The 25,226-nt window shown below is 41.3% G+C and overlaps 2 protein-coding genes across 2 annotated transcripts; both read right to left on the bottom strand.

Moving 5' to 3' along the window:
* Positions 1–431: 431 nt before the first annotated feature.
* si:dkey-43k4.5 (potassium voltage-gated channel subfamily S member 2) lies at positions 432–16,132 on the bottom strand. Its single transcript, XM_034870479.1, has 10 exons — positions 15,776–16,132; positions 9,387–9,563; positions 8,734–8,867; positions 8,290–8,454; positions 7,068–7,239; positions 5,802–5,885; positions 5,525–5,686; positions 5,086–5,169; positions 2,628–2,720; positions 432–1,773 (listed from the first exon to the last, which is right to left on the bottom strand). The coding sequence occupies exons 2-10, from the start codon at positions 9,555–9,557 to the stop codon at positions 1,318–1,320; spliced, it is 1,521 nt and encodes a 506-aa protein (XP_034726370.1). The 5' UTR covers positions 9,558–9,563; positions 15,776–16,132; the 3' UTR covers positions 432–1,317.
* A 2,972-nt stretch (positions 16,133–19,104) lies between these two features.
* On the bottom strand, positions 19,105–23,359 carry LOC117943380 (odorant receptor 131-2-like). The gene is made up of 4 exons (XM_034869467.1): positions 23,181–23,359; positions 21,872–22,010; positions 20,527–20,952; positions 19,105–19,362 (listed from the first exon to the last, which is right to left on the bottom strand). The coding sequence occupies exons 1-4, from the start codon at positions 23,357–23,359 to the stop codon at positions 19,105–19,107; spliced, it is 1,002 nt and encodes a 333-aa protein (XP_034725358.1).
* Positions 23,360–25,226: the final 1,867 nt, after the last annotated feature.

Genomic DNA, 25,226 nt, shown 5'->3' with positions numbered 1-25,226 from the left:
TTAACGCCTTTCTGAGACAACATGTTCAATCCGATAACCGTCGCAAACGGTGATCAAATGTTCCCTATATGTTCATGAGAATGCGTACCCCAGGATCAATAAAGTGTTGTCCATTTTTGGGGGGGCATTTTTAGGCCTTTATTTGACAGGAAAGCTAAGACATGGAAGAGAAGAGAGGGGGGGAATGACATGCAGCAATGGGCCACAGGTCTGAGGTGAACCTGGGTCCACTGCGTCGAGGAGTAAACCTCTACATATGGGCACCCACTCTACCTACTGAGCTACCAGTGCGCCCAATAAAGTGTTATTCTAACCTAAGCTGGAATAATACATCATAATTAATGTGTTGATCATATCTTGTAATATTAATCCGAATCTGCAAAGAAACTGAAGATATTATAAAAATAGTGGGGGGAAAATGAATGAATTAGCAGAAAATGAAATACTCGAGTAAAGTATTAAAGAGCATAGAGTTCAGTGCAGCGATGTTTTTCCTTTATAGAGTGGTTGCTTCTTTAAATATCTCTTCTCCTTCCACAGAAGTACTTTCACACATTTCATATATTTTTTATTTCATTTGGATGCGTTCAGTCCTGGAAGTAGTTCAATTCATCGTTGCTACAGAGCTGCAGGCCTTTGAGCTCAGGCCTTTTTGTCCCATTGTGATTCTTCACCTTTGTGTTTTTATCAGAGCAACACATCCATTAGTAACAATCCTCCATCCTGAAACACCCAAACATGCACAGACACATGACAACTAGAGCTGCAAAGAACTATTTTGATGGTTGATTGATCGGATATAAGCATTTTCTATGAGAAAAAAGTAAATTTTCTCTGATTGCAGCTTGTTAAATGTGAATATTTTCTAGTTTCTTCTCTCGTCTGTGACAGTAAAATGAATATCTTTTCAGTTGTGGACAAAACGAGACATTTGAGGATGTTGTCTTGGGCTTTGGGAAACACATTTTTAACCATTTTCCAAACAACTAATCCATTAATCCAGAAAATAATCTACAGATTAATCAACAAAGAAACTAATCGTTAGTTGCAGGACCTGACAGTCGGGACAGAGGCTCAGTCATGCTAACACTGTGGACATTAAATTAGACCTGAACTTGCCGCGTGTCCTCCCCTCGAAGCTCCGCCCATCGTAATATCCGGTTGCAAGAAAACAATGTATGCCTTTATCGCTAAACTCGAAGCATCAAACTGGCAGTCCACTAACCAACGGGCGACATCCCGGATGCTACGTGCATTATTCTTACAGTCTATGGTTTTAATGTTATGTTGTAATCTCCAGCGTGAGCGTTCATCTCCTCACAGCTGCTCCTTCCTCTTCAGTATGGACGAGTAGGACGGATGCTCCACGTAGCTGTAGTTGATCACACCTCCATCATCCTCGTGGTCTACATCGCCCTCCTCCACGCCATCAGTATCATCATCGTCCAGACACCTCCTGTCCCCGTCTGACCCCTCCTCTTCCTCGTCCTCCTCCTCTTCCTCCTCCGGCTCGTTATCGCAGCTCATCCTCATCTTCCTGCGGTGGTTGTTCCTCACCGAGGCCTCCAGGGCTTTCTGTCTCCGGTAGAAGTGGGAGAACTTGTTGAAGATGATGGTGATGGGCAGCGCCACCACCAGGGTGCCGCCCAGGATGCAGCCGCTGGCCGCCAGCTTCCCGGCCACCGTAACGGGCACCACGTCGCCGTAGCCCACCGTCGTCATGCTCACCGTCCCCCACCACCAGCAGGCCGGGATGGTGTCCAGACCCACATCCTGAGCACAGAGACAGACAGAGGTGCTTTATAGTTATGTTGGGTTACCATGGGTGTCATTTACAGTGGGGAAAGCGGGTTTACAACCCCCAAAATAATCAAAACTGGCCAATGCAACCCACCCTAAAAACCTTTTATATTTCCTTTACATGAATAAAAACATTTGCACAATAACTTGATGCAGAAAATGAAGTGTTTTAAGACGTTAAGACACAAAAGTGGAGATCACAGCAACCCCTTTGTAAAATTTGAACTACAACTTCTCAGTCCCTCCCCCTTTTCTGTGAAGAACCAAAACAGTCTCCTAATCCTGAGAGATTTGTGATGATTGGACAATGAATATGTGATTTATAGTAAAATGTGTGTAATGCCACTCACCTATCTTGCGCCTGTAACTGCCCCTAGCGTAATCGGAGCTACGGTGTAGGAGTAGATCTCAAAAATGTGTTTTTTTAAAGAAATTCAAAATCGCGGAACGTTTTTATGGGTGGACTTTAATGGTCCTAGAGGCTTTTTTGTAGAGCACATTAAGCTACACCTGTGTGAGAAATTGCAAGTCAATCGGACTTTCGTTGTGTGGGGGGCGTGGCCTTTCAAAGTTTCAAAGCATTTTGAAGCCTTAGATACAGCGCCATTAGGTGGATTGGGTTCACATTTCTATGGAAGGACATGTACACCATTTCCAGTTATTCCCCCAAGTTTCATGTTTCTAGCTCATTCCAGCTCACAGGAATTTGATCCAGCACAGCAGACAACAAATAATAATAAAAAGAAGAAGAAGGGTTCCACCTCTTCACGGTTTAAACCCTAAATGTAATGTTTATGGTAAAGTACAGAGTAAGAGTGAAGCGTTACCTCTTCGTATTCGGCGGTGTACGCGATACCCGAGAAGACGGACACTCCGACCCCGAGGTACAGCAGCAGGATGCCAACCTCACGGTAACTGTGCTGCAGAAACAAGATGGAGGAAAACTTAAATGAGCCTGCGGTGAATGTTTTATCTTCTAACTCTTTAGGCTGTGAAGTTCTCTGTCTGTAGAAGCCTGTGGAAACCACGGCTGCTCAGTTGATCAGATGTGAACTGCAATTTCGATTTCAGGTACACAGTAAAACCTTTCACCGTAATATACTGCAGCTGCTTCGCCAGTAAACTACTTTTTTTACAGTAGGCCTAAGCATACTGTTTTTAAAGGTTAAGGTGTTTTATTGTACATAAACAAACTTTTCTTACCGTATTATTTGAATTGACAGTAATACACTAGCTGCATTGAAATTCCCGCTGTCACTCCCCGATGTGAATCGACTGAAGCTTTGAGTTGCACATGCGTCACTTTGCGACAAGTAGCATAGATAACTAATCTAACAAGAGACTTCTGTAATGTCAACCCAGTAAAAATTGACCTACTTAACCAAGTTGGTTCACTGCTAGCTTAGCTACGAGCTAGCATCAAACACAACAAAGGCTGTCAGTTGAATGGCGTTTTGAGCCAACGTTAGCAATCAAACAACTATAGATAGCTAAAGTGTTTTTGAAATGATTTCCATCATCATTTCAAAAACACAGAAAAGTTTATTATTTCATGGATTTTACAAATTTAGACAGTATAGACAGGTCAGTTGAAATCAGATGTTGTTGTAATGTACAATCGGTTTTACCAGCAGAGACTATGCATCTGATGCTCAGTCAGTTACCCCCCCTTCCTTACATTGGCCTCACTGGACATGAGATGTAGAGTATCTGAGAGTATCACAGCTCATGTTCCAGTCTCATCTATCATAACAGAGCTCTTTCTACAGAGAGGATGAGGGGAGCATTAGCTGCGTATAAAACATTACGTATGAGCTGTAATGTAAATAGATGAGTCATTTGTTTTACTTTTTTGTGAACTCATTATTTTTGCATTTAGATGAAAGCATGCTCATAATTCATGAGCGGCATCAGAAGTGAAAGGCTGAAAGATATCTTGGTTTCGTTTCTGCAAAGCAACCTTAAGCACAAGAAAATTTAATACTAAAGGGGGTTGAAATCACAGTGCAGCTTAAAGATGAAACCATAATTTGAAAAACACGATTAATGTATTTTGAAAGCAGAAGTTTTCACTACAACTAGTTGTTGAAGCATGTCCCTTAAAGGGTAACTACATGACCCTATCTTCCTATGTTTTTGTATCTGTGAATGATTTGAACAACAATCTTTGACATTTGTCCAGTATTAAGCAAGTTTGCTGCGGTCGGCAGTGGCCAAACAAGCTACAATGGAAGTTAAGAGGGCAATTGCGCACCTTCAATTTCCATCCATTAAAAGTGCTTGTTTTGCCACTGACAGGCTCAGATTAATATTATAAATGTCTGACATTATTATGGAAAGGATCCCAACAAAGATAGAACTTTAAAACCTCTTTGAGACATTTCTGTTTAACCAGAAACAGATCTGAAGTCGCCAGCGCTGAACCCACTGGACTCCATTGAGAAAAAAAATACTTTTAGCGTGTATACAGCCAACATATTATCACCTGTAAATCAGTAAACTATGTGTTTATTTCAACCAAAACTAGAGTTGTGATAGTCGGAAAAGTGGAAAGACGACCGAAAAACGCTTTTCATAGTTTTATTTTGTTACTGTTGGCTTTGAATAAAGTGTATTTTAGAATGCTAAAATTACTGTTTATTTACATGGAGTCTGGTGGGTTTAGCAAACGCAATTTTACAGATTTTTTATGTTTAAAAAAAGAATCTTACTCTTTAACAAAAAGGTTGACATCCTTAGTATTCTTTCCATAATGTTGTCAGAGACTTAGAATATTAATCTGAGTCTGTCAGCGGCAAAACAAGCCCTTGTGTGAAGGTAAACACAAGCTGGGCATTTGTCCTATTAACTTACATTGTAGCTTGATTCGCCACTGCCGACTGCAGCGATCTTGCATAATACTGGACTGATGTCAAAGATTGTTGTTCCCACCAGTCACTTAGACACAAAAACATAGGAAAATAGGGTCCAGGTAGGGGCCAAATGGGTCCAGGTTGAACAAAAACGGTAATTGCCATTAAATCCCAATCCCCATTTCTCTGAAAAATAAAAAAACATCTTCAAACCAAAAGCACAACAATGGTTTTTAGCTCAGACCTTCAACTTGCCCACGATCCATCAACCTTTATCTGCAGAAAGGTCAACACACCAGAACTTAATCACATTGTTTTCATTTTTCCCAAGAGGTTTCGGCGGTTGGTTTAATTTCACGGGGAGTCTGCCCCGCGTCAGAAAGTCAGACGTTGCATATTTCTGTCTCTGAGCAGCGAGCGAGTCACGACTCACCCGAAGTGTCGCTCCCAGGGACCGAAGTCCTGTCGAGTGTCGGGCCAACTTCAAAACCCTGAAGATCCTCATTAACCTGAACACCTGAGAGAGAGAAATACAGGTTAGAGTGATGAAAGATGGCTAATGCATTCTGTTTATTTAAGTTAAATTTCCTCTAAATTTCCCAAGATTATAAATTACACTTTCGAAGTTAGCCTACTATTTAATTCAAAACCATTTAATAAACTTAAACTATTACAGTGTCATTTATATTTGTAATTAAACAGATATTCTGATCCAAGAAGTGTCCAAACAAGGACACAGTTCCTTTATATCTGTGACGAAAGTCCTGTTGCCTAGACATTTAAAGGTGAAGAATTTGGTATTTCTTCATTCAAAGGTTACATACATACTGTACATTTAATTTACTTGCAATAATAAGTACAGAATTGTAAACCTGTATGAGTCGTCCCAAATTTCCCAGTTCAGACTCTGATCCCAAAGTCAAGTCAAAGAGCAGCGTGATGTAGATGGGAGCCACCGACACCATGTCGATGATGTTCAGAGGGTGATGGAAGAACTTTCTCCTGTTCGGGGAAAGCAGCAGCCGCGACACCACCTCAACCAGAGAAACAGGGAAACAGTACTCAGTATTTGTTATTTTTTTCATTGATAAGTTTGATCCCTTCCCCAGAATCGCCAGTACATACCATACTGTGGTTTTATCTCCTCACCTCGAAGTTGAACCAGCAGATGCAGAACACCTCCAGAGCCTGCATGGTCGGGTCCTCCATCAACTTCCCTTCATCGTTAAATGTCTGAGAGAAAGGAAGAGGAAGATTTGTTCCTACATCTGCGTTTTTACATCCAACTTTTAAACTGAATAATTACAGCAGGCATTCTGAGTTATTATAATGTTTCTGTGTAAATAGTTGTTTTGGAGGTAATCAAGGAGGAAAAACAAGGCTTTTCAAAGTCTGACACCAATACCCAACATTATCCATCTATCCATCTTCACCCACACCGGTATCGGGTCTCGGGGGCAGCAGCTCCAGCAGGGGACCCCAAACTTCCCTTTTCCCAAGCCACATCAACCAGCTCCAACTGGGGGATCCTGAGGCGTTCCCAGGCCAGGTTGGAGATATAATCCCTCCACCTAGTCCTGGGTCTTTCCCGGGGCCACCTCCCAGCTGGACGTCCCTCCACCTAGTCCTGGGTCTTCCCCGAGGCCTCCTCCCAGCCTGACGTCCCTCCACCTAGTCCTGGGTCTTCCCCGAGGCCTCCTTTCAGCTGGACGTCCCTCCACCTAGTCCTGGGTCTTCCCTGAGGCCTCTTCCCAGATGGACGTCCCTCCACCTAGTCCTGGGTCTTCCCCGAGGCCTCCTCCCAGCTGGACGTGCCTGGAACACCTCCCTAGGGATCCCCCCAGGAGGCATTCTTACCAGATAACCAAACCCCCTCAACTGGCTCCTTTCGACGTGAAGGAGCAGCGTCTCTACTCCGAGCTCCTCTCGGATAAATGAGCTTCTCACCCGATCTCTAAGGGAGACGCCAGCCCCCCAACACTATCCCTACTCATTTTAGTAAGTTGTCTCCATTAAAGCTATATCGATTAGCTGTCAATAGTTCCTGTTTGCAGTAGTGTACCCATGAATGTACAGACTACTATCACTGCTTTACTCTGATACTGGAGACAACTTCCACGTGATGATTCTTGGTTAAGTTCTGCAGTTATAAGGATCGTCTTTTCCAGTGACTTCTAAGTAGATTTATAGATATTGGACATTGATGGACATCAGCGATAATGTATCCATTAAAAGAATAAGTCGCATAGAGTTTAGAAATTGGTGCATGATGTCTGTGTGCAAGAAGCAATACAACTTTTGACAATCAACTCTCAAACAAGTTCTAATAATGAGCAAATAAGTTCCAGACTACTGTATAATCCTCTAATAAAATCTTTGTTTGGTTTCACAATCTTTTCAGCTCACTGCACCAACCTGATACTCCGGGATGCTGTTAATACACATGGTGGCGATGGATGTGAGCACCACCCCAATAGAGACCAGACTGAAGAGCTTGCTGGGGATAGAGTATCCCGGGTTCTCCAGCGTCAGCCATAGACACTTCCTGACGTTCCCATAACGCACCTTCTGGAAATGTAGCATTTCCCTGTGAGGATGGAGAAAGATGGAGTAAGTCATTCTGTTGCACAGCTGTAACCGGGGTTCTGCCAGTTCTTCCCATAGCTATGCATGAGCAGGTAATAATGACAGGAGTATCTCCACGTCCAGGACAGCAGGTGGCGCTCACCAACGTAGAACTGCTGGAATTACGGCTTTTCTCTCCAGCAGACCTTCGTCAAAATCTCAACAACTTGGAAAGCAGGGAGAACATGGAGAACTTTTCGCCATGGCAACGTCCTCATTGGGTTTTAAGGTGTCAAGCTTGTGTTGTTTTTTGCGTCTTTGCTTCCTACTGCTGTCTTCTACTTCCGGGTCAAAAACCAGTGCAGCAGAGTTGTGATTGTTGGAATTACATTTTATAATTTGTATACTTCCCTTTTTACTATTTAAGTAACAGTTGTTGTTTATGCTTTTATTTTGAAGTAATTAACAAGTTTTGGTGGGCTGCTCTCGCGTGAGTTGTGCTGTTGCTTAACACCAGCAGGCAGCAGATAGCATGGATGTGTGTGTGTCCAGGAGAGATTTCAGGCTGGCTGAAGCAGACCTTGATCTGAGCGGTTATACCTCTGAAGACTCAAAGACTTCACTTTGCTCGAACCATGCAGCCAACGAGTTTTAACAGTGGCTTTGGAGCGAGGACTTCAATAAACCAGCAGCAAGAAACCACTTGTGTCTCCGTGTACTTAGAGGGAATTACAAGATTTGAGAGGGGCAGTTACAAGTAGAGCCAAACACAATCAGCGGGTTTGTTGTTTTGTTTTCAGCAGTGATCCAGATGAATGTCTGAGGAATTTAGCAGGCAGGTTTTCAAGTTGAGGTGGGGATGTGTTAAATTCTGAGTCTTTAGTTTTAATTTGTTTAAAATCTGCTGCAAAACGACGGAATATTCTACGAAATTCAGCGTGCACAGATTCTGTGTGACCCTGGTTTGAGGATTTAATGTTAAGGAGCACGTGCAGACGGACGCATGTAAGTCAGGTGGCATCAAAAATCCAGACTCCGAATGGCTCCAGAGTCCTTTACCTGTTACTTTTACCTGTTTAGGTCAGATATCTCGTCCACAGATGTGTCGACGCTGCTGACGTCGCTCTCGTCGTCCCAGCTGTGATGCCGGCTGCTCTCCAGCTTGCGGTCGTGGTAACGGTAACTACAGCAACTGTCCAGGAAGAACTCATTGATGCCCCAGTACTCGATCTCCTGACTGTGTGGGGAATGTGAGTCAAATCAGGTTGGTTTGTACACAAGTTTCCATCTAACAGGGCTTTAAATCATCAAATGAATAGTGAAATGACACTATGAGAACCCAGCCAAGATCTACCCACATCCTGTCAAAATTATTAGAGAATAAATGTGTTTATTCTCTGTTTTAAGCCCCTTTCAAGCTCCATTTTAGACATCTGTAAAGTTTATTTATCTGCTTTTGCAACTGATAAAGTTAAAGTGTGTCTGTTAGACAGGAAGATGTTAAAATAAGACTGACCTGAAAGAGAAGACACACAGCTCCTCCATGATATGAAGTTTGCCCGTCTGGTAAAAGTGGAGGACGTAAGGGAACAGGCCGGGATTCCTATCAAAATAAAACTCCTTCTGCTGCACGTCATAGTCGTCACACACCTGCAGGACGGATACAGAATGGAGGCGTGGATAAAGGAAAGATGGAAATTATGAGTAAAAAAACATTTTTAAAAGGAGAATGATTAAGGGACAAAGGATTAAATAGCCATGAGAGAGAAGGAAGTGACATTTTAGAGCTTTTGATGACTTAGACTTAGTCTTAGCTTTATTAATCCCTTTGGGATGACTCCCACAATGAAATTAAAGTTACCAGCATCCGTTACAGCATGAAGGAGAAAAAAGAAGAATACAATACAAAAACACAAAACACAATGACATGATATAATAATAATGCACAGGACAACACACAGTACATGTGGTCACATGAAGGGATTTTTTGAGGTGACTGGGTTGGAAAAAACACAAAGAGGTACCCGAGGCAGTCCTTTCAGAAAGGGGTAGGGATTAGGGATGGGGTGTGTATGTGGGTATGTGTGTTTGTGTGTTTGTGTGATGAGGTGTGAGGCGGACGACTGTCTGTGTTGTTGTTACAGAGAGTTCATGACTGTACCAACCCACCTGCAGTATATCCTCCTCTGAATCACACGACAGCAGTTTCCCCAATCTGGTGTCTGGGAACTTCTTCAGCGTGCTGGAGCAGAGACTCCTCTTCAGACCGCCGACGTTCACGTGGACAAGAGCCTCGTCAGAGTCCTGTCGGACCCAGCTGGGCAAACTCTCCTTCACCATGGTTACCTGGTCCAGACACAACAAAGAGTATGGAAATGGAGGAAACCTTAAAACCAACAGTGAATTAAACTTGTAACAAGCACTGTACAACACAGTTCTAACGTTAGTAATCACCGATCACAAAGATGGATTTGGTCCATTATACTGTATGTCTCGACTGAGCGGACTTCTCTACATGTTTGAATGGTCGTTGATGCTTTTATGTTGTAGAAAGTCAGAGATAATGCAGCCACGTAGAGCATTAGTCACACAGAGTCTAACAATATGTGGATCACGTCTGTGTGTTCAGCTTGAACAGTTATGATGCAAACAGCCGTTGTACGATGTAGAAAGTCTCCTTTACACGTAGACTTTACTCAGTTTTGTACATAAAGAACAAAACGCTGTACAATGGTTCAACCATTGAAGCCCAGAGTTTTTCGAGGTCATTGTGCAAATGATCCGTACTCTTACATGCAAGATTGATACACTGCATGTAAGAAATTTAACTAATATGTCCTTTATATGAGTTATAATGTTCAATTTGTTTATTTTTGCAACGGATGACTCCAAATATATTGAATTGTTTTAGACAACACAAATGCTTGTTTGTTATTGCTGTGTGTGTGATATCAACATATGTGAGAACAATGGTCTGCATGGTCCTACGACCTTTTTAACACCTCTTGATATTTCCTGACGTTGGCCTCCCCGCGTTACGCTTCAGGTTCTGCTTTCGGCCGATGCTGACTCGCGTCGGGACAAGGGGCGCGATGAGGCTTGGACCGCGTTGTAACTACTTGCGGTTCTAGTTTGACATTGAACTTTGTTTGGAGCCAAGCTCTTTCTTACTTTTCTTTATCTCACGCTGAGTCAGCAATCACCACACAAAAAAATACTTATCTGGTTGTTTTGTGTCTCTGTTGTTGTTTTGTGTCTCTATACGGTTGTTTTGTGTCTCTACGTGGTTGTTTTGTGTCTCTTTGGTTGTTTTGTGTCCATATGGTTGTGTCTCTACGTGGTTGTTTTGTGTCTCTACGTGGTTGTTTTGTGTCTCTATACGGTTGTTTTGTGTCTCTACGTGGTTGTTTTGTGTCTCTACGTGGTTGTTTTGTGTCTCTGTACGGTTGTTTTGTGTCTCTATGTGGTTGTTTTGTGTCTCTACGTGGTTGTTTTGTGTCTCTGTACGGTTGTTTTGTGTCTCTGTACGGTTGTTTTGTGTCTCTATACAGTTGTTTTGTGTCTCTGTACGGTTGTTTTGTGTCTCTGTACGGTTGTTTTGTGTCTCTATGGTTGTTTTGTGTCTCTATGTAGTTGTTTTGTGTCTCTATGGTTGTTTTGTGTCTCTATGTGGTTGTTTTGTGTCTCTATGATTGTTTTGTGTCTCTATGTGGTTGTTTTGTGTCTCTGTTGTTGTTTTGAGTCTTTTTGTGGTCGTTTTGTGTCTCTGTTGTTGTTGTTGTTTTGTGTCTCTGTTGTTGTTGTTTTGTGTCTCTATGTGGTTGTTTTGTCTCAATATTTCCTGACGTTTGCCTCCCCGCGTTACGCTTCAGGTTCTGCTTTCGGCCGATGCCGACTCGCGTCGGGACGACCGGTGCGATGAGGCTTGGACCGCGTTGTAACTGCTGGCGGTTCTAGTTTGACATTGAACTTTGTTTGGAGCTAAGCTCTTTCTTTTCTTTATCTCATGCTGAGTCAGCAATCACCACACAAAAACTTTCTGGCAAGGAAGAGCTTGAGTTTTATTTTCCGCTCCAAACATTTGAGCCTCTCTTTTGCAACGTAGGCACTCTAATGTAATCTACTCTGCTAAATGCACTTCCAAGAGAAGGCAACCACACACTAATTTGATGTCCCAGATATAAACTACAACAAAAAATGGGCATTGATTAAGAGCCAAAAGGCTTTTACCAGATTTTCTTTATATCTTTGCAGACTAAATGTAAATCCATGTTTTGGTGTTTTCTGTGTAACAAGCCATAATACAGATTTTAACAAAACTAAACTGACATTTTGGCTCAGTAAACACTCAAATCATGATTAAATTCATACCAACATAAACCATGGTTGCAAGGAACTATGTGATTAAAATTTAAAATAATCTACAAATAGATGCATCCAAAAGAAAACTACTTCCCACACATGCTCATCTACTACTCCTACAAACACCCACATGGCGCACAAACTTTCACTAGAAATCCCAACACAGATGAATTAATAATAATATTCACATCAAACTCTGAAACTGTGAAAAGTATCATGTGACGATTTTAGTCGCTCTTCTGCCTCGAAGGCCCTAAGTGTTCCCACTGTTGCCTAAAATATTTTCTTACAATATGGTGTTGATATCAGAGCCAGGAAACAATAATTCAGTTGGTCAAAAATAAAAGATAAAAATATTGCTTAGCAACAAGTACAGTGTGAGGGAATGAAGATGATATCTGGGTCGTAATTTCAGTTTCTTTTTATCTGATCAGCCTGCAGCCGTTACAACAGGACAGAGGGAGGACATGTGTCTCTGTGTTGTTGTTTTGTGTCTCTATGTCGTTGTTTTCTTTCTATATGTGGTTGTTTTGTGTCTCTATGGTTGTTTTTTGTCTCTATGTCGATGGTTATTTTGTGTCTCTGTTGTTGTTTTGTGTCTCTTTGTGGTTTTTTGTGTCTCTATGTGGTTGGGTTGTGTCTTTGTTGTTGTTTTGTGTCTCTATGTGGTTGGGTTGTGTCTTTGTTGTTGTTGTTTTGTGTGTCTGTTGTTGTTTTGTGTCTCTATGTGGTTGTTTTGTGTCTTAGTGGTTGTTTTGTGTCTCTGTTGTGGTTTTGTTTCTCTCTGTTGTTGTTTTGTGTCTCTATGTGGTTGTTTTGTGTCTAAATGGTTTCTATGGTTGTTTTGTGTCTCTACGTGGTTGGATTGTGTCTTTGATGTTGTTTTGTGTCTCTGTTGTTTTTTGTCTCTGTTGTTGTTTTGTGTCTCTATGTGGTTGTTTTGTGTCTTTTTGTGGTTGTTTTGTGTCTCTATGTGGTTGTTTTGTGTCTTAGTGGTTGTTTTGTGTCTCTGTTGGTGTTTTGTTTCTCTATGTTGTTGTTTTGTGTCTTTTAGTGGTTGTTTTGTATCTCTGTTGTTGTTTTGTGTCTCTATGTGGTTGTTTTGTGTCTAAATGGTTTCTATGGTTGTTTTGTGTCTCTATGTGGTTGTTTTGTGTCTCTATTTGCTTGGTTTGTGTCTCTGCTGTTGTTGTTGTTGTGTGTCTGTTATTGTTTTGTGTCTCTATGTGGTTGTTTTGTGTCTCTGTTGTTTTGTGTCTATTTGGTTGGGTTAAGTCTCTATATGGTTGGGTTGTGTCTTTGTTGTTGTTTTGTGTCTCTATGTGGTTGTTTTGTGTGTCTTTATGGTTGTTTTGTGTCTCTATGTGGTTGTTTTGTGTCTCTTTATGGTTGTTTTGTGTCTCTATGTGGTTGTTTTGTGTCTCAGTTGTTGTTTTTTACATCACCACCCCCTTTTATCAACATTTCTGACCTCCTCAACACATACATAGTCAACAGAATACAATCTATAACCAACCTGTGATCATTGTGTGTCCATATTGGGTCATTTTATTCCTCTTTTTTGAATCTCTCTTTGTTTTGTTCTGTATCTATGGTAATTAAGATGGTAGCTGGATCATAATTTCAGAGTTTCGTTTTTTATTCTGATCAGAGTGATACCTCCTGCTGTGAATAACATCAGCAGCTGTTCCACTCTACCAGACCTGAGGGATGAATCCATTTGGAGGCAGCGGTAAGTGCCCCGCTCCAGGTAAAGTATAGCTGTAATGTAACGTTAAAATGTTTCATAGTCTCTTATTGCAGAGTGTAGGAAATGGCCCGAGGAATCGCAGACAGGTGATAACCTAATGTGGACTTAATGGTGCTTCAACCAGAGCAGTCCAACTTCATTTGTCTCTGAATCTTTCACTCTCTTCCTGCTGTTATTTAATCTCCTTTCTCTGTCTCTCTCCTCTCTGATTTATGGACATGTGAAGTACATACAGTTATGGAATCTTAACTCTGTCTTCATGCAGGTGGGTGTGTATGTGGGAAGCAATTTAGCTTTTATACTGTAAATGCCAACAAGTCCTCCAAACCACATGACAGGCCTGTAGGACTCGAGTCCGGACTCAAGTCCGTTTTTCTATGGTCTCGGACTTGTCTCGGTCTTGCTAGTATTTGGACTTGGACTTGTCTTGGTCTTGGCCACTGGTCTTGCCCAATATGGCTTTTGGTATGGACCGAGTCCAGGTGTCTTTATTATGTTGAAAATAATATTGGAGGGAAAGTGAAACCCAAAATGATTGTCTTGATACTGTCATGCATTAGACCTTTATTCCTGTCCTGGACTCGGTCTTCTAGTGGACTCGAACCTCTTTGGACTCGGTCTTGACTTGGACTCGACTAGTCCTGGTCTCGGACTTGTTTCAGTCTCGCTAGTATTTGGACTTGGACTTCTCTCGGTCTCAACCACTGGTCTTGCCCAATAAGGCTTTTGGTCTGGACCGAGTCCAGGTGTCTTTACTATGTTGATAATAATGTTGGAGGGAAAGTGAAAAACAAAATGATTGTCTTGATACTGTCATGCATAAAACCTTTATTCCTGTCCAGGACTCGGTCTTGACTCGGACTCAAACCTTGTCTTGGACTCGACTAGTCCTAGTCTTGCACTTATCTTGGACTCGACAAAGGTGGTCTTGACTACAGCCCTGCTATACGATGACATAGGTCGATTGTTCCTACTCTCTAATACGACCCACATGAGCGTTTTTTAGTCCTCGTATCTAAACAACACTACACATAGAGACAGAGGTTTAAATTTGTTTAATTAGCTCCACAATGGAATCTGTATTAATGTTAAGGTCTCAATAGAACCATAATTGTGAATAATGTGTCAAATTGTGAGTTTTATGTCATGTCAATTTTTTTAAATGATTTCCTTTTGTTTCCTTTGTACAAGCTAGGGCTGCAACTAACGATTGTTTTCAATGTCAATTAATCTGTCAATAGGTGTTTGGTCTATGAAATGTTAAATGGTACAAAGAAAATGTTGGATCAATGTTTTCCAAAGCCCAAGATGACGTCCTCAAATGTCTCGTTTTGTCCACAACTCAAAAATTTTCAGTTTACTGTCACAGAGGAGAGAAGAAACTAGAAAATATTCACATTTAATAAGCTGCAATCAGAGAAGTTCGACTCAAACCTAACAGCAGAACAGTTGGCGATTACTTTAATATCGACCTCTTCAAAATCCAGTAAATGGCGGGACAATGAAACTCTGTCTTTCTGTGTGTCTATAATTACATGTGGGGCCCATGCTGAGCTCTCGGGGGAGCTGCCGGGCTGCACATACAGAAATAAAGTTCATCTATAATTCAGCATGAGACAGGTTGGGGCTTAAAATCACAGCAGTGAAAAAAAATGCGCCTCAATTACAAACTCTCTCTCAAACACTATGAAGTGAAACAGTGCAAACAACATGAGACAAGCATAGGCACCATGCAGCACCACATAGGGGTAGACCCCCCCCCCCCCCCCCCCAATATTCAGAATATGTATCTGTCTCTTTCTATGTGAAATGAAGCTGCCTTCAAGTGCAGTCGATACATCTGACGGAAGTCAATAATTGTGTGAACTTGTGCTGCATGGGGTGGGGTGGGAGGTGTGTGTGCGTGTGTGTGTGTGTGTGTGTGGGGGGGGGGGTTAAATAGCACAACAGAAGCATGAATAATAAAGATGTGATTTTGAAAGTCATGTCTTAAATTTTGTGTTGACTTAAACTTTGCAGCTCATGGCTTTGACACAGTCTCCTTCTCTAACAGTAGGCTACTAGTTATTTGGTCATCTAGCAACCATCTAAGATGCTAAAATGTAGGCTGGTTCTAGAAATAAAAATATATAACATGCCGATACACGTGCGATGTTTTAAATGTGCATACAGTTTAGACGATTACAGGAGTGTAGCCTATTAACTAATGACATTTTCCTTTACATAGAGACATTTTGCACCATAGAGGGATGCAGAGATTTCATCTTAAATACACCAAAACGCAGGAAATGAAGTGTATGACATTCAAAACTTTCTGGGGGTGGACATCCGCACCCCAGTGTCCCGTCGCCACACCTTATCTTAGATAATAAATATGTAGACGTTGGAGAAGAGGAGCACTTTCAACTTTTAATGTTCAGATAACACCGTTTTAACTAAGACTTACCTGTGAGTTTGGTCACGTCACTCTTTCGTCAACGGATCAGCATCCTCCTCAAAGTCACATTCACCCCATGTTGCGCCTCTAAGTTTTTATAGGCCTACTTTCACGCATGAAAAAGGAGCAAACATGTCACACACGGATCTTCTGAAGCGGACTGCGAGCTTCTTCTGCTTAAAAACACTTCACAAACCACCTTCCTTCTGCCTGTGATGTTAAACTGCTGAGGAGAGATCAGTGAGCCCGCTGCGGTGCAGGTTTCCTCCATCTGAACCGCTGTTCTCGGTCTGTTTTCTCTGAGGGATTCTTCGGCTTTTTCCGTCACATACCGGAACAGGGTCGCCTGTCCGAACTAGTGGTGCGTTCCATTTCCACAGGGAAGTCGGAATTTACAACTACCCAGTAGGAAAATCTAACTGGAAGACCCCACTGGGATGGGATTTGTCTCATTCGGTTTGTAGGAAGAGATTGACAAGCAGTGTGTAAATATGCAATCTGTAAATATTAAACATATTCTACAATTACAAAAAGTTCATTTGGAAATTAAAAAAGAAATTTGCAAATATTAAATGGATCTACAAGTAGGCAACACAAAGAAGTTTCACAAATTAAAATAATTATCTGTAAATAGGTAGGCTAACATTACATAAGTTTTACAAATAAATGAAAATGAAACATTGGTGAACATCGCCTTAGTCTCGCTTTGCCAGACCTTCCTCACCAGTGCTGTGGAGGACGGTCTGGCCAGACCACACTGCATTCTGGGATGGGAGAAAAACTGTCTCTAGTTTATTGGCATTTCTTTAAACCAATCACAATCGTCAAGGGCGGCACAAAGCGTAGGACGGAGCCACGGTGCCACTGCAAAACAACCTCAGGAAGAAAGTTGTTTTGGTGGAACGTGTGTAAAAGTAGTTTTAGTTGTGCAAATGAAACCTCAGATCGGACAGATAGTCTAGCTAGCGGTCTGGATTTACCCTGCAGAGATCTGAGGACCAGGTAACCAGAGTCATCATGAGTTTGCACACACAATAATTAGGCTACAAAACCAAAGAAAGAGAAAGGTGAACGACATCTGATCTAAACGAGGGATATCCGGCAGAATTTTAGATGTCACTTAAACAATCCCCAAAGTGAAACATCATTGATAAAACTGACATCTTCCTAACTTTCAAATTTACATTTTTGCCCACTGAGCTTGTTTTTTCTGATTCTGAACTTCATGGCTGCTCCGTGCATCAACAGCAGTGAAAGCTGTAGTAATAGAGTTTATTAGCACATCTGTCTCATATGTGTCTCATTAAACACAGTAGGCTACTGTCCTACTCACAACTAGAGACATGTTGCTCCTCTCTTTAATATACTGATCCTGCACGGAGTTGTTTATAGGGTGTGTTTGTGGCACTCAGGGGGAAATGTAGAGCCAGTTTAATTATGTTTGTAAGTCTTTATTTTCACATCTCTGCTGAGACTCAGTATGTTGTAGTCAGTAAGGTGCACTGTGGTTCTGAATGGACGTTTATATTTTCTGTGGCACTTTTGTAATATTCCTGCTATGTCACAACTGGGATTTTAAGACTGTGTGTGTATGTGCAAAATCATTAATGAACCCACTTTTTTAATCACTGCCTCTAATATCCAGAGAGACGGCCATATCCCAAGCAAGGCCTTTAAGTTCCCTAATAACAACAGCTGACTCTTCAGTTTACTCAGCAGCTCATTAGAGAATATAGGTTTTCTCTCCATTATACTTTAGATTTAATCAAATGAATGACTTTTATTTGTATTTACCAGGTACTTAGTGTATGTGAATCTCTGATTTTAAAATGAAATAGACAAAAACATGTCTCATTACTCCCGTTTGTTAATTGATTAATATTTCCTTTTGGGAAGCTGTATTTCACATTTTTCTGCATGTGTGTGATGGTGGATCCATCTAGTGGCCAACATCTGGATGTGTGTCTGTTTCCCCTTTACTTCTTTCTTAACACGTGACTTCACTCAGTGGAGCCTTAAGCAAATACTCTGTTGTTGTGTGTATTTTCATATGATGTATGATGTCTTTTAAATGGAGAGACTGATAGCTAAATTGACTGATAGAAGGATACAAAATGACTCTCCCTACCAACAATAGCTAAAGCAACATTTTTAATGATTTTTCTCTTTATTCATGCAACCTGCACTGTCCTTAGGAACAATAACAGTAAACAGTCATTTGTATTATTGTCATTATTTCAAAGATTCTTTTGGCTTTTATTGGCTTTGTTTATAGGACAGAATAAGTCAGGAAAGTGGGAGAGAGAGGGGGGGTGGGGGGGGTGACATGCAGCAAAGGGCCGCAGGTCAGAACCGAACCGTCTGCGACAAGGACTGGGCCTCTGTACATAGGGCGCACGCTCAACCAGTTGAGATACCCAGGCGACCCTTTATAATTTTTGACATAAAATTAGCTTTTATCGTTTAAAAGTAACATCTGGGTTTGACAAAACACACAAACTGTCCGTGTTTCCACAACAATGTTGGTGAGTAAGCTAGTGAAGTGGCCGCCATCTTGGTGGCGTTTCATGTCTATGTTGCAAAAAAAAAAAATGACAATCTATACATCTTTGCCAAGCGCAAACCAGAACAGAAGGCGTTAACAAGTTGTTGGGCAGGGTCATGCCCTTTTCCCAAATCATTTTGGAACGTCATAGAAAAATGTATTATTGGCAAAGGGAGGGAAGTCTTTTTTGAGTTAAAACCCCAAAACTCCTCCGGTAGCCCCTTAAATAAGTATTCTGGAAGTTTATCCATTCATCCCTCTGTGTCTTGCTGACTGTCTGTAAACAGTCATGAAAGCTTCATCCTGTCGCCAAGGACAAAATGCATAAAATGTATTAAATGCTAAATTAATCCAACAAAGCTTTAAGACAGGGGAATCACAGCATAGTGAATTAAGGCTGAACGGTTTTGGAAAAATATTGTGATTTATTATGCATTTATCTTTAAGCTCTTTATCATCTAGATTATTCAACAAAGCTAATTGTATAGTATGACCAACACAGTATTAGACATATTAAACATGCTGAGCAGCATCTTCATTGTTAAAGCCCGAAAAGTCCCAAACAAAAGACATACTGTTCCTTTTTGACAGTTTCCGTAGTGGCAGGTTCTGCCGAGGCCATAGTACAACTGGTGCAGGTACGGTGAAGTTGATGCTTCCTCTGCATACTGCTTTACACCCGCATGTCATGTGACCAGATATTACTGCAAATGCAGTTACTCATTCAGGTATACTGAATTGAGCTGAACTGAACCAAGAGCTCATGTGTAGACTGTCGGTTGGCTGGATGTGATTATTTGGCATTCAGGTTCAATGCCAGTAACGCCGGTCTGACCCTGACCATACTTGTGCCCCGACAAGCCAGGTACCGGGTCCAGTACTTCCTGAACTGCTCATCCCGAAAACCATAGATGACCGGGCTCATGAAGCGGGGGATGATGTACACGACCAGGAAGAAGATGTAACGGATCTCTAGACTGAAGCTTGGGAAGAGGGAGATGAGGGCCGCCTGAAGGGAAGGAACCACGAAGGCAAGCAAGCACAGCAGCAGCTGAAACACAAGACAGATACATCTTACTTAAAAACAAACATTTACAACATTCACGAAACCCAATCAGGTCAGGTAATGACTTTAAACTTGCAGAGAGCAAGTAAGGGAGTGCTTCAGAGCGAGTAGCGACTTTAGATTCATAGTGAGATAACCAGAGTGTCTCTCCGGTGCTTTCTGACCACGGTGGGGAAATTGCAGCAGAAAAGTTAACTCTCTTCTTGATTCCATGTTGTTTATGGAGAAGGAGAACCAGAAATGAGGCGGGGGGATGCAACGGTACCAAGCCAGGGTAGCCAGTATTGTGCAATACGGCGCAGGGTCCGTGTCTTCATGTAGGCTACCTACGTATGTAGCCACGGCGTAGATTTAACGCAGAAGCATAAATCCGCTTAAGTAGGCTACACATAGTTCGGGCTGTTGGAGGTCAGATCCTCTAACAAAACGCTCCAGAGTTGATTTGAAAGTGTACCGAGATCACCGCTTGGTGCGATCCGGGTGCGATTACTATATTCACACCTGCCAAACAAACCGTGTCAAGGGGGAAAACCAACTATAGTGCAATTCAAACCCAACTAAATGAGGTACAGTGCTGTACATGAGAATAGGAACCCATGCTTAAGTTGATTAAAAAGAGGAACAAAAAATCGTCTTTTGGAAATTGATTTTAATGCCGTAATTAAAAAATTAGGTCAAATCCAACCTTTAAGGACACCAATTTTCTTTGTGACTGAACAATGTATCATAAATAAATAAATGTTCTTCCTCAAAACACGAGGGCATGAGTATGTATACATTCCATAGAAGCAGTCAGATTTTTATTTTTCAAGGCCAGTTATTTTATGGATCCAGGATAAATACAATTTACTTCATGTATTCATCCTGTAGGCCTATATTGTATCCTAGTATTTCATTTATAATTATATTCTGTGCCGTGTGACTGATATTTTGCTGCTGTAACACTATAATTTCTCATTTTCTGGGGATCAATAAATATATATCTATTGATCTACTATGCATCCTCATAGAGTTCCCTTGGCCTTTGGAATTAAAATCTTTGCATAACTGGGACTTTTAGGTCTGGCAATGCGAGACTCTTGGTTAGCTTTTCCTCCAATGACACAAAGAAGTATCCTTAATGAGAAAAGTGTTGGATTGATTTCTGACCTGCAGCCCATGGAGCAGCACGGTGTTCCTGGCTCTCTTCACCGATGCCAGGCCCGAAGAGGCGGCCTGCGCCGCCAGCATGATTTTACAGTAGGTGTAGAGCAGCGTCAGAGCTACGAAGGACAGGTACACCCCGTCGAACACACAGTTCTTGTAGTAGATGGACTGATGGTGGAAGAGAAGTGGGTGGTCGCAGAAAATGGAGGTGTGGAAGAAACTCGGAGGCTGGTAGACGAGGGTGATGAGGAGGTCGGTGACGGGGGGGGCGGCGGTGAGGAGGAAGATAACGCCGATGAGGAGGAGGGTGCGAGGGATGGTGCACAACTGGATGTAGTGCAAAGGTAAGCAGATGGAGATGTAGCGTTCCACCGCCATGCCGGCCAGGATGAGAGGGGTGGAGCGGGTGGTGAAGACCGCAGTCATGATCTGTGGGAAGCACAGAGATGGAAGAAGAACTCAGGTCTTTTATTTAAAGACTAAAGGTAAATATAGCAATAGCACAGTGTAGAAATAATCAGTTTGAGGTAAAACACACTTTTGAGGCACCAAAAAAGTGTGTTTTACCTCAAACAGATTATTAACTCCTAAAATAACAACCCATTCTCACTCTCAGTGCGTCAAAAACCTTTGGTGTTAGTTACTGACGCTAAAGGTCTACTAGCTCGACTGTGGCACTGTTAGATGATGTAGTATAAAGAGCGACAAAGGAAGCAAGTAGTACGAAAGGCTGAAGATCTGCGTAAGGACACAGGTTAAGGGGGTGGACTTTCACCCAGGAGACAGGGGTTTATGTTCTGTTCTCGTCCTGCATGTCACTGAAAGTGACACTTTTTTTTACCCCACCCACAATCTTTTCCTAAACTTAATTAATGGGTTTTACACTGCATTTTGAAAATGACACCAAGTGGGTACCCCAGAACGTCACATCAAGCCATGGATGGGATTGCCTTGGAATTAGTTAAAATCCCACTGTGTCTGTCTTAGATGCTAAAGGAGACACCTGATCAAGCTTGGTTTTAACACGATGGGAGTGAGACTGTTGTTATTCTAACTTTAAATTATGTCTTTAAAGGAAAACTTTATCATCTGTTTTATCTGAAAAGACAAACTCTGTTCTGTTCATCTCACTTTCATTTTAAAAGAAAATGGCAATTCATTTTATCATTCTAGTAGGCAACCAAAATGGGACATTTTAATATGGAAATTATATGATAAAAGATTGATACTTGGTGTCCGTGTATCAATAAAGTATTGCCACCAAAGATATTGAGATAATATGCTGTATATTGATTTTTCCCCCCCCACCGCTGATAGTTAGGGGAACAATATTGAGTTGATGACTTACCAGACAGCAGCAGACGGAGGCTTGGATCTTCCTGAAGATGTAGCTGACCACGTAGAGAGCCGTGACGAGGCTGAGCTGCAGAGCGTCGTTGATCACCATGGAGATGAACATGATGTAGCGCGGGTTCTCATAGAAGAGACTGCAGTCAAAGATAAACAGGAGCTGAGAGAGATGGCAAATGATTGTTCACTGCTTATTTTAGTTTTATTTTATTATAATATCTCTGCGGGATAGTTACGATGAACAAAGTGACTTAGAGCAGTGTGCTTATGTAGGAAATGACTTTACTTTAAATGAGTTCAAATCACCTTTTCATGTTAAAGGGCCCATGTTATGAAAAAAATCACTTTTTCTGGGGTTTGGGGTGTTACTTTGTGTCTCTGGTGCTTCCCCTCACATAAAAACAATCAATACTGTTTTGAGTGAGATCTGGTTTCTGAATGTCCTTCAGTCTCCAGGTGAGCTGTTCAACATCTGCACGGTGCACAGACGAGGTGGCTAAACTAGCTTGTTCTCAATGGCAAAACACTGCTGCAACACACACTAGTTGACCCTAATCTCCAAAAGAACTACTTCCTGTCCCTGTTCTGCAGGTATTCCACAAGTGGCCCTCGTCTAGAAGAAGTCTCCCAGCTGATCCTGCCTTGGACTGACCAAAGCTGTAGAAGTTATCTAACTGATGGGATCTTACCGAGCTACTGAGCATATGTGACTCCCAACAAAGATAGTATAGAAGTGAGATGTCTCACTCTGGAGCTAAAACAGAGACCCAGACACACAGGGTGGAAACAGGATCTGCAGCAATGTGCGCTACAACAAAAATTTAGATTTTTTTCAAAATAAAACCAAATAAACCTTTTCTGGTACAACCTAAAAATACAATTATGAACCTGAAAATGAGAAAAACATGGGCACTTTAAAGCTTTAAAGCTTTTATAGGTTTTTGATATTAGCGAACGTCTGTTACATTCAAGCCGTTGCCAAATGAGTTGCAACAAAGCTGAATAGCCGATCACGGAAGGCTTGCATCATGTGGACGCGCCAACAGTTTTATTGTCATTAGTCAGACGTCCTCATGGGGGCAACAGAAACTACGCACAATAGCTTTAACAAAGAAGAGACTTCTTTTTTTTACCACAGCTGTTTAGAGATCAGCGGCAGAAAGTATACACTTGGAGTAATTGATGAAAGGATTCATACATGTTTTGATTCTGTCAACACATTTAGGAGAACATTATTTCATTAAACACATAATGACACTAATCATGTGTGTTTGCTCAATTTGACATAAACATAGAAGTGTGTGTACCTGTTTCGCAGGAAGATGTGCACCATGCTGCCGTTGAGGACGCTGAGGACCAGCCACACCAGCATGGCCACTATGTTCTTGGTGAGAGCGTTAGAGAAGCTGTCTTTGGTCTCCGCCACAGCGCCCCCTGTCAGCGCAGAGCTGCTGTTACTCATCAGCAGCTTCAGAGGGTCCGACATCCCCGCCTCACAATCTGAAGCAACACAGACAGGAAATCTGAGGTTTTGCTCACTAATACAAACTATTTTTTCCATGTTTTGTTTGAGGGATGCATCATGACTTTATGATAATAACCAATTAGATACCAAACAGTTGTAGACACACTATAAGGAACTTATTTTCAAGCGTCTGCACACATAAGGGTGGTCATTTAAAAAAAAAGAACATGTATATTGGGGATTTAATGATATATCCAATGCATGATTTGACTCAATGCAGGGTTTTAAGCTCACAATAAGATTTTCTGAGGGTTTTTGACAGAAGGAGCTGCAGACACGTGACTTAAACACATTTCTTAATTTCTATAAACTGCAAAAAAAACTGTGGCTGGGTTAGCTCAGTTGGTAGAGCAGGCACACATGAATAGAGGTTTACTCCACAATGCAGCAGCTGTGGGTTTGACTCTGACCTGCAGCCCTTTGCTTCATGTCATTTCCCCCCTCCCTCTCTCCCCTTTCATGTTTTCATCTGTCCTGTGGAAATAAAAATGCCTGAAAAAATAATATAAAAAAAGAAAAATGCTACAGACATTTTATTTTATCTAAAATGACAAACATTAAATTCAGAGTTAATAATAAGATTTTTACAATAAATCCCAAAACAAAATAATTAAATAAAATAGAAATCTCTTCACATAAATAAACTATGAGCACATAATGAGTGAAATCTAAAGCCATTAAATAATAGCATCACGTTTCATTTTAATAATCACTATTCTATCCTTAGAAAGCAGTATAAGGAAAACTGAAGAGTACATGAAATTTCTTTTGTTGTACATCAGCTACATTGACACATTTTGTAGAATAAATATAAAGACACCCTAACCTGTACACACTTACAACCACAGATACCACATTCACACTTTCTCAGGAGTCCATGGTTCACAAATTAAGCTTCACGATCTGCAAATCAAAGAAAAACAACACGTTCAGTGTGAGGCACCATTTTTAAAAGTGCCATTTAAAAGATTTGAGTTTCCTTCTTGACAATGTACACAAAGAAAAACAATCTGGATGCTGAGTCCAGATGTTGCTCTCCACTCACTCTTTGCACTCTCTACGCAACTTGTTACTCTTCAGGCTTAACTCTTGTGTTGTCTTCCAGTCAACCATGAAAAAAATAAGGTTTTTCAACATTATTATCGCTTTTTCCCACATTTTTTTCACTTTTTCAATGTTATGGGTGAGTTTTTTGATATTTTTCATGTTGACATTTTCAGCGCTTATTTCGGTGGCCCATTTATTTGGACTGTAGTGGCGAATTGTCTTCAGATTCAACACAACAAACTAAAAACGTAATGTTCAACGGCCACCAAGGCACCAAAGAAGTGTATCTTACGGAGAGATTAAAACATTCAGTGTCCAGGCAGAGATGAATTCTGGGAGGTTTAATATCCAATTTTTCCGCATACAAACATTTCACCAGAAGGACTAGGTTCTGCTAAAAAAAAACATCATGAACCTGCTGTTGGGCTCCACAGTAGGAGTGAATCATAACCACTACAGTGCCACTTGTATATTAACCTTAAAACATGATTTATAAAATAATGCCAACAGTTATTAGGCTATTTTAATAGCTTACTATTCTATGCAAAGGGAAGGCTGCCCTACATGTTATTGTAGGACCAGTTAAATTCATATATTGCATATAATATTCAACTTAATTTCAACAATATTTGTTTCTTTTTTATTTATTATTTTCCATCTTTATTTCAGTTAAGGGCTCCTTGGCTTAAAAATGTTGGAGACCCCTCTTCTAGTGTACGTTAGGAAATAATGTCACAGACTACTACCAAGACTTCAGAGTTATGACCACCTGACACCAAAT

This window comes from Etheostoma cragini, chromosome 4 (genome assembly GCF_013103735.1).
Source record: "Etheostoma cragini isolate CJK2018 chromosome 4, CSU_Ecrag_1.0, whole genome shotgun sequence".
NCBI classification, from domain to species: domain Eukaryota; kingdom Metazoa; phylum Chordata; class Actinopteri; order Perciformes; family Percidae; genus Etheostoma; species Etheostoma cragini.
The sequence above is the reverse complement of the archived record's forward strand: the minus strand, read 5'-3'. Positions and strand labels throughout refer to the sequence as shown.

Bases quoted from the DNA above. Each gene is read 5' to 3' on its own strand.
- si:dkey-43k4.5 (XM_034870479.1), bottom strand. From the start codon at position 9,557: ATGGTGAAGGAGAGTTTGCCCAGCTGGGTCCGACAGGACTCTGACGAG. The intron at 7,240-8,289 runs GTAAAAGTAACA...CCATCCTCACAG, and splicing joins GAGATATCTGACCTAAACAG to GGAAATGCTACATTTCCAGA. The intron at 1,774-2,627 runs GTAACGCTTCAC...CTCTGTGCTCAG, and splicing joins ACACCGCCGAATACGAAGAG to GATGTGGGTCTGGACACCAT.
- LOC117943380 (XM_034869467.1), bottom strand. From the start codon at position 23,359: ATGTCGGACCCTCTGAAGCTGCTGATGAGTAACAGCAGCTCTGCGCTG. The intron at 22,011-23,180 runs GTACACACACTT...CTTTGACTGCAG, and splicing joins CACATCTTCCTGCGAAACAG to TCTCTTCTATGAGAACCCGC. The intron at 19,363-20,526 runs GTCAGAAATCAA...CTTGTGTTTCAG, and splicing joins TGCTGCTCCATGGGCTGCAG to CTGCTGCTGTGCTTGCTTGC.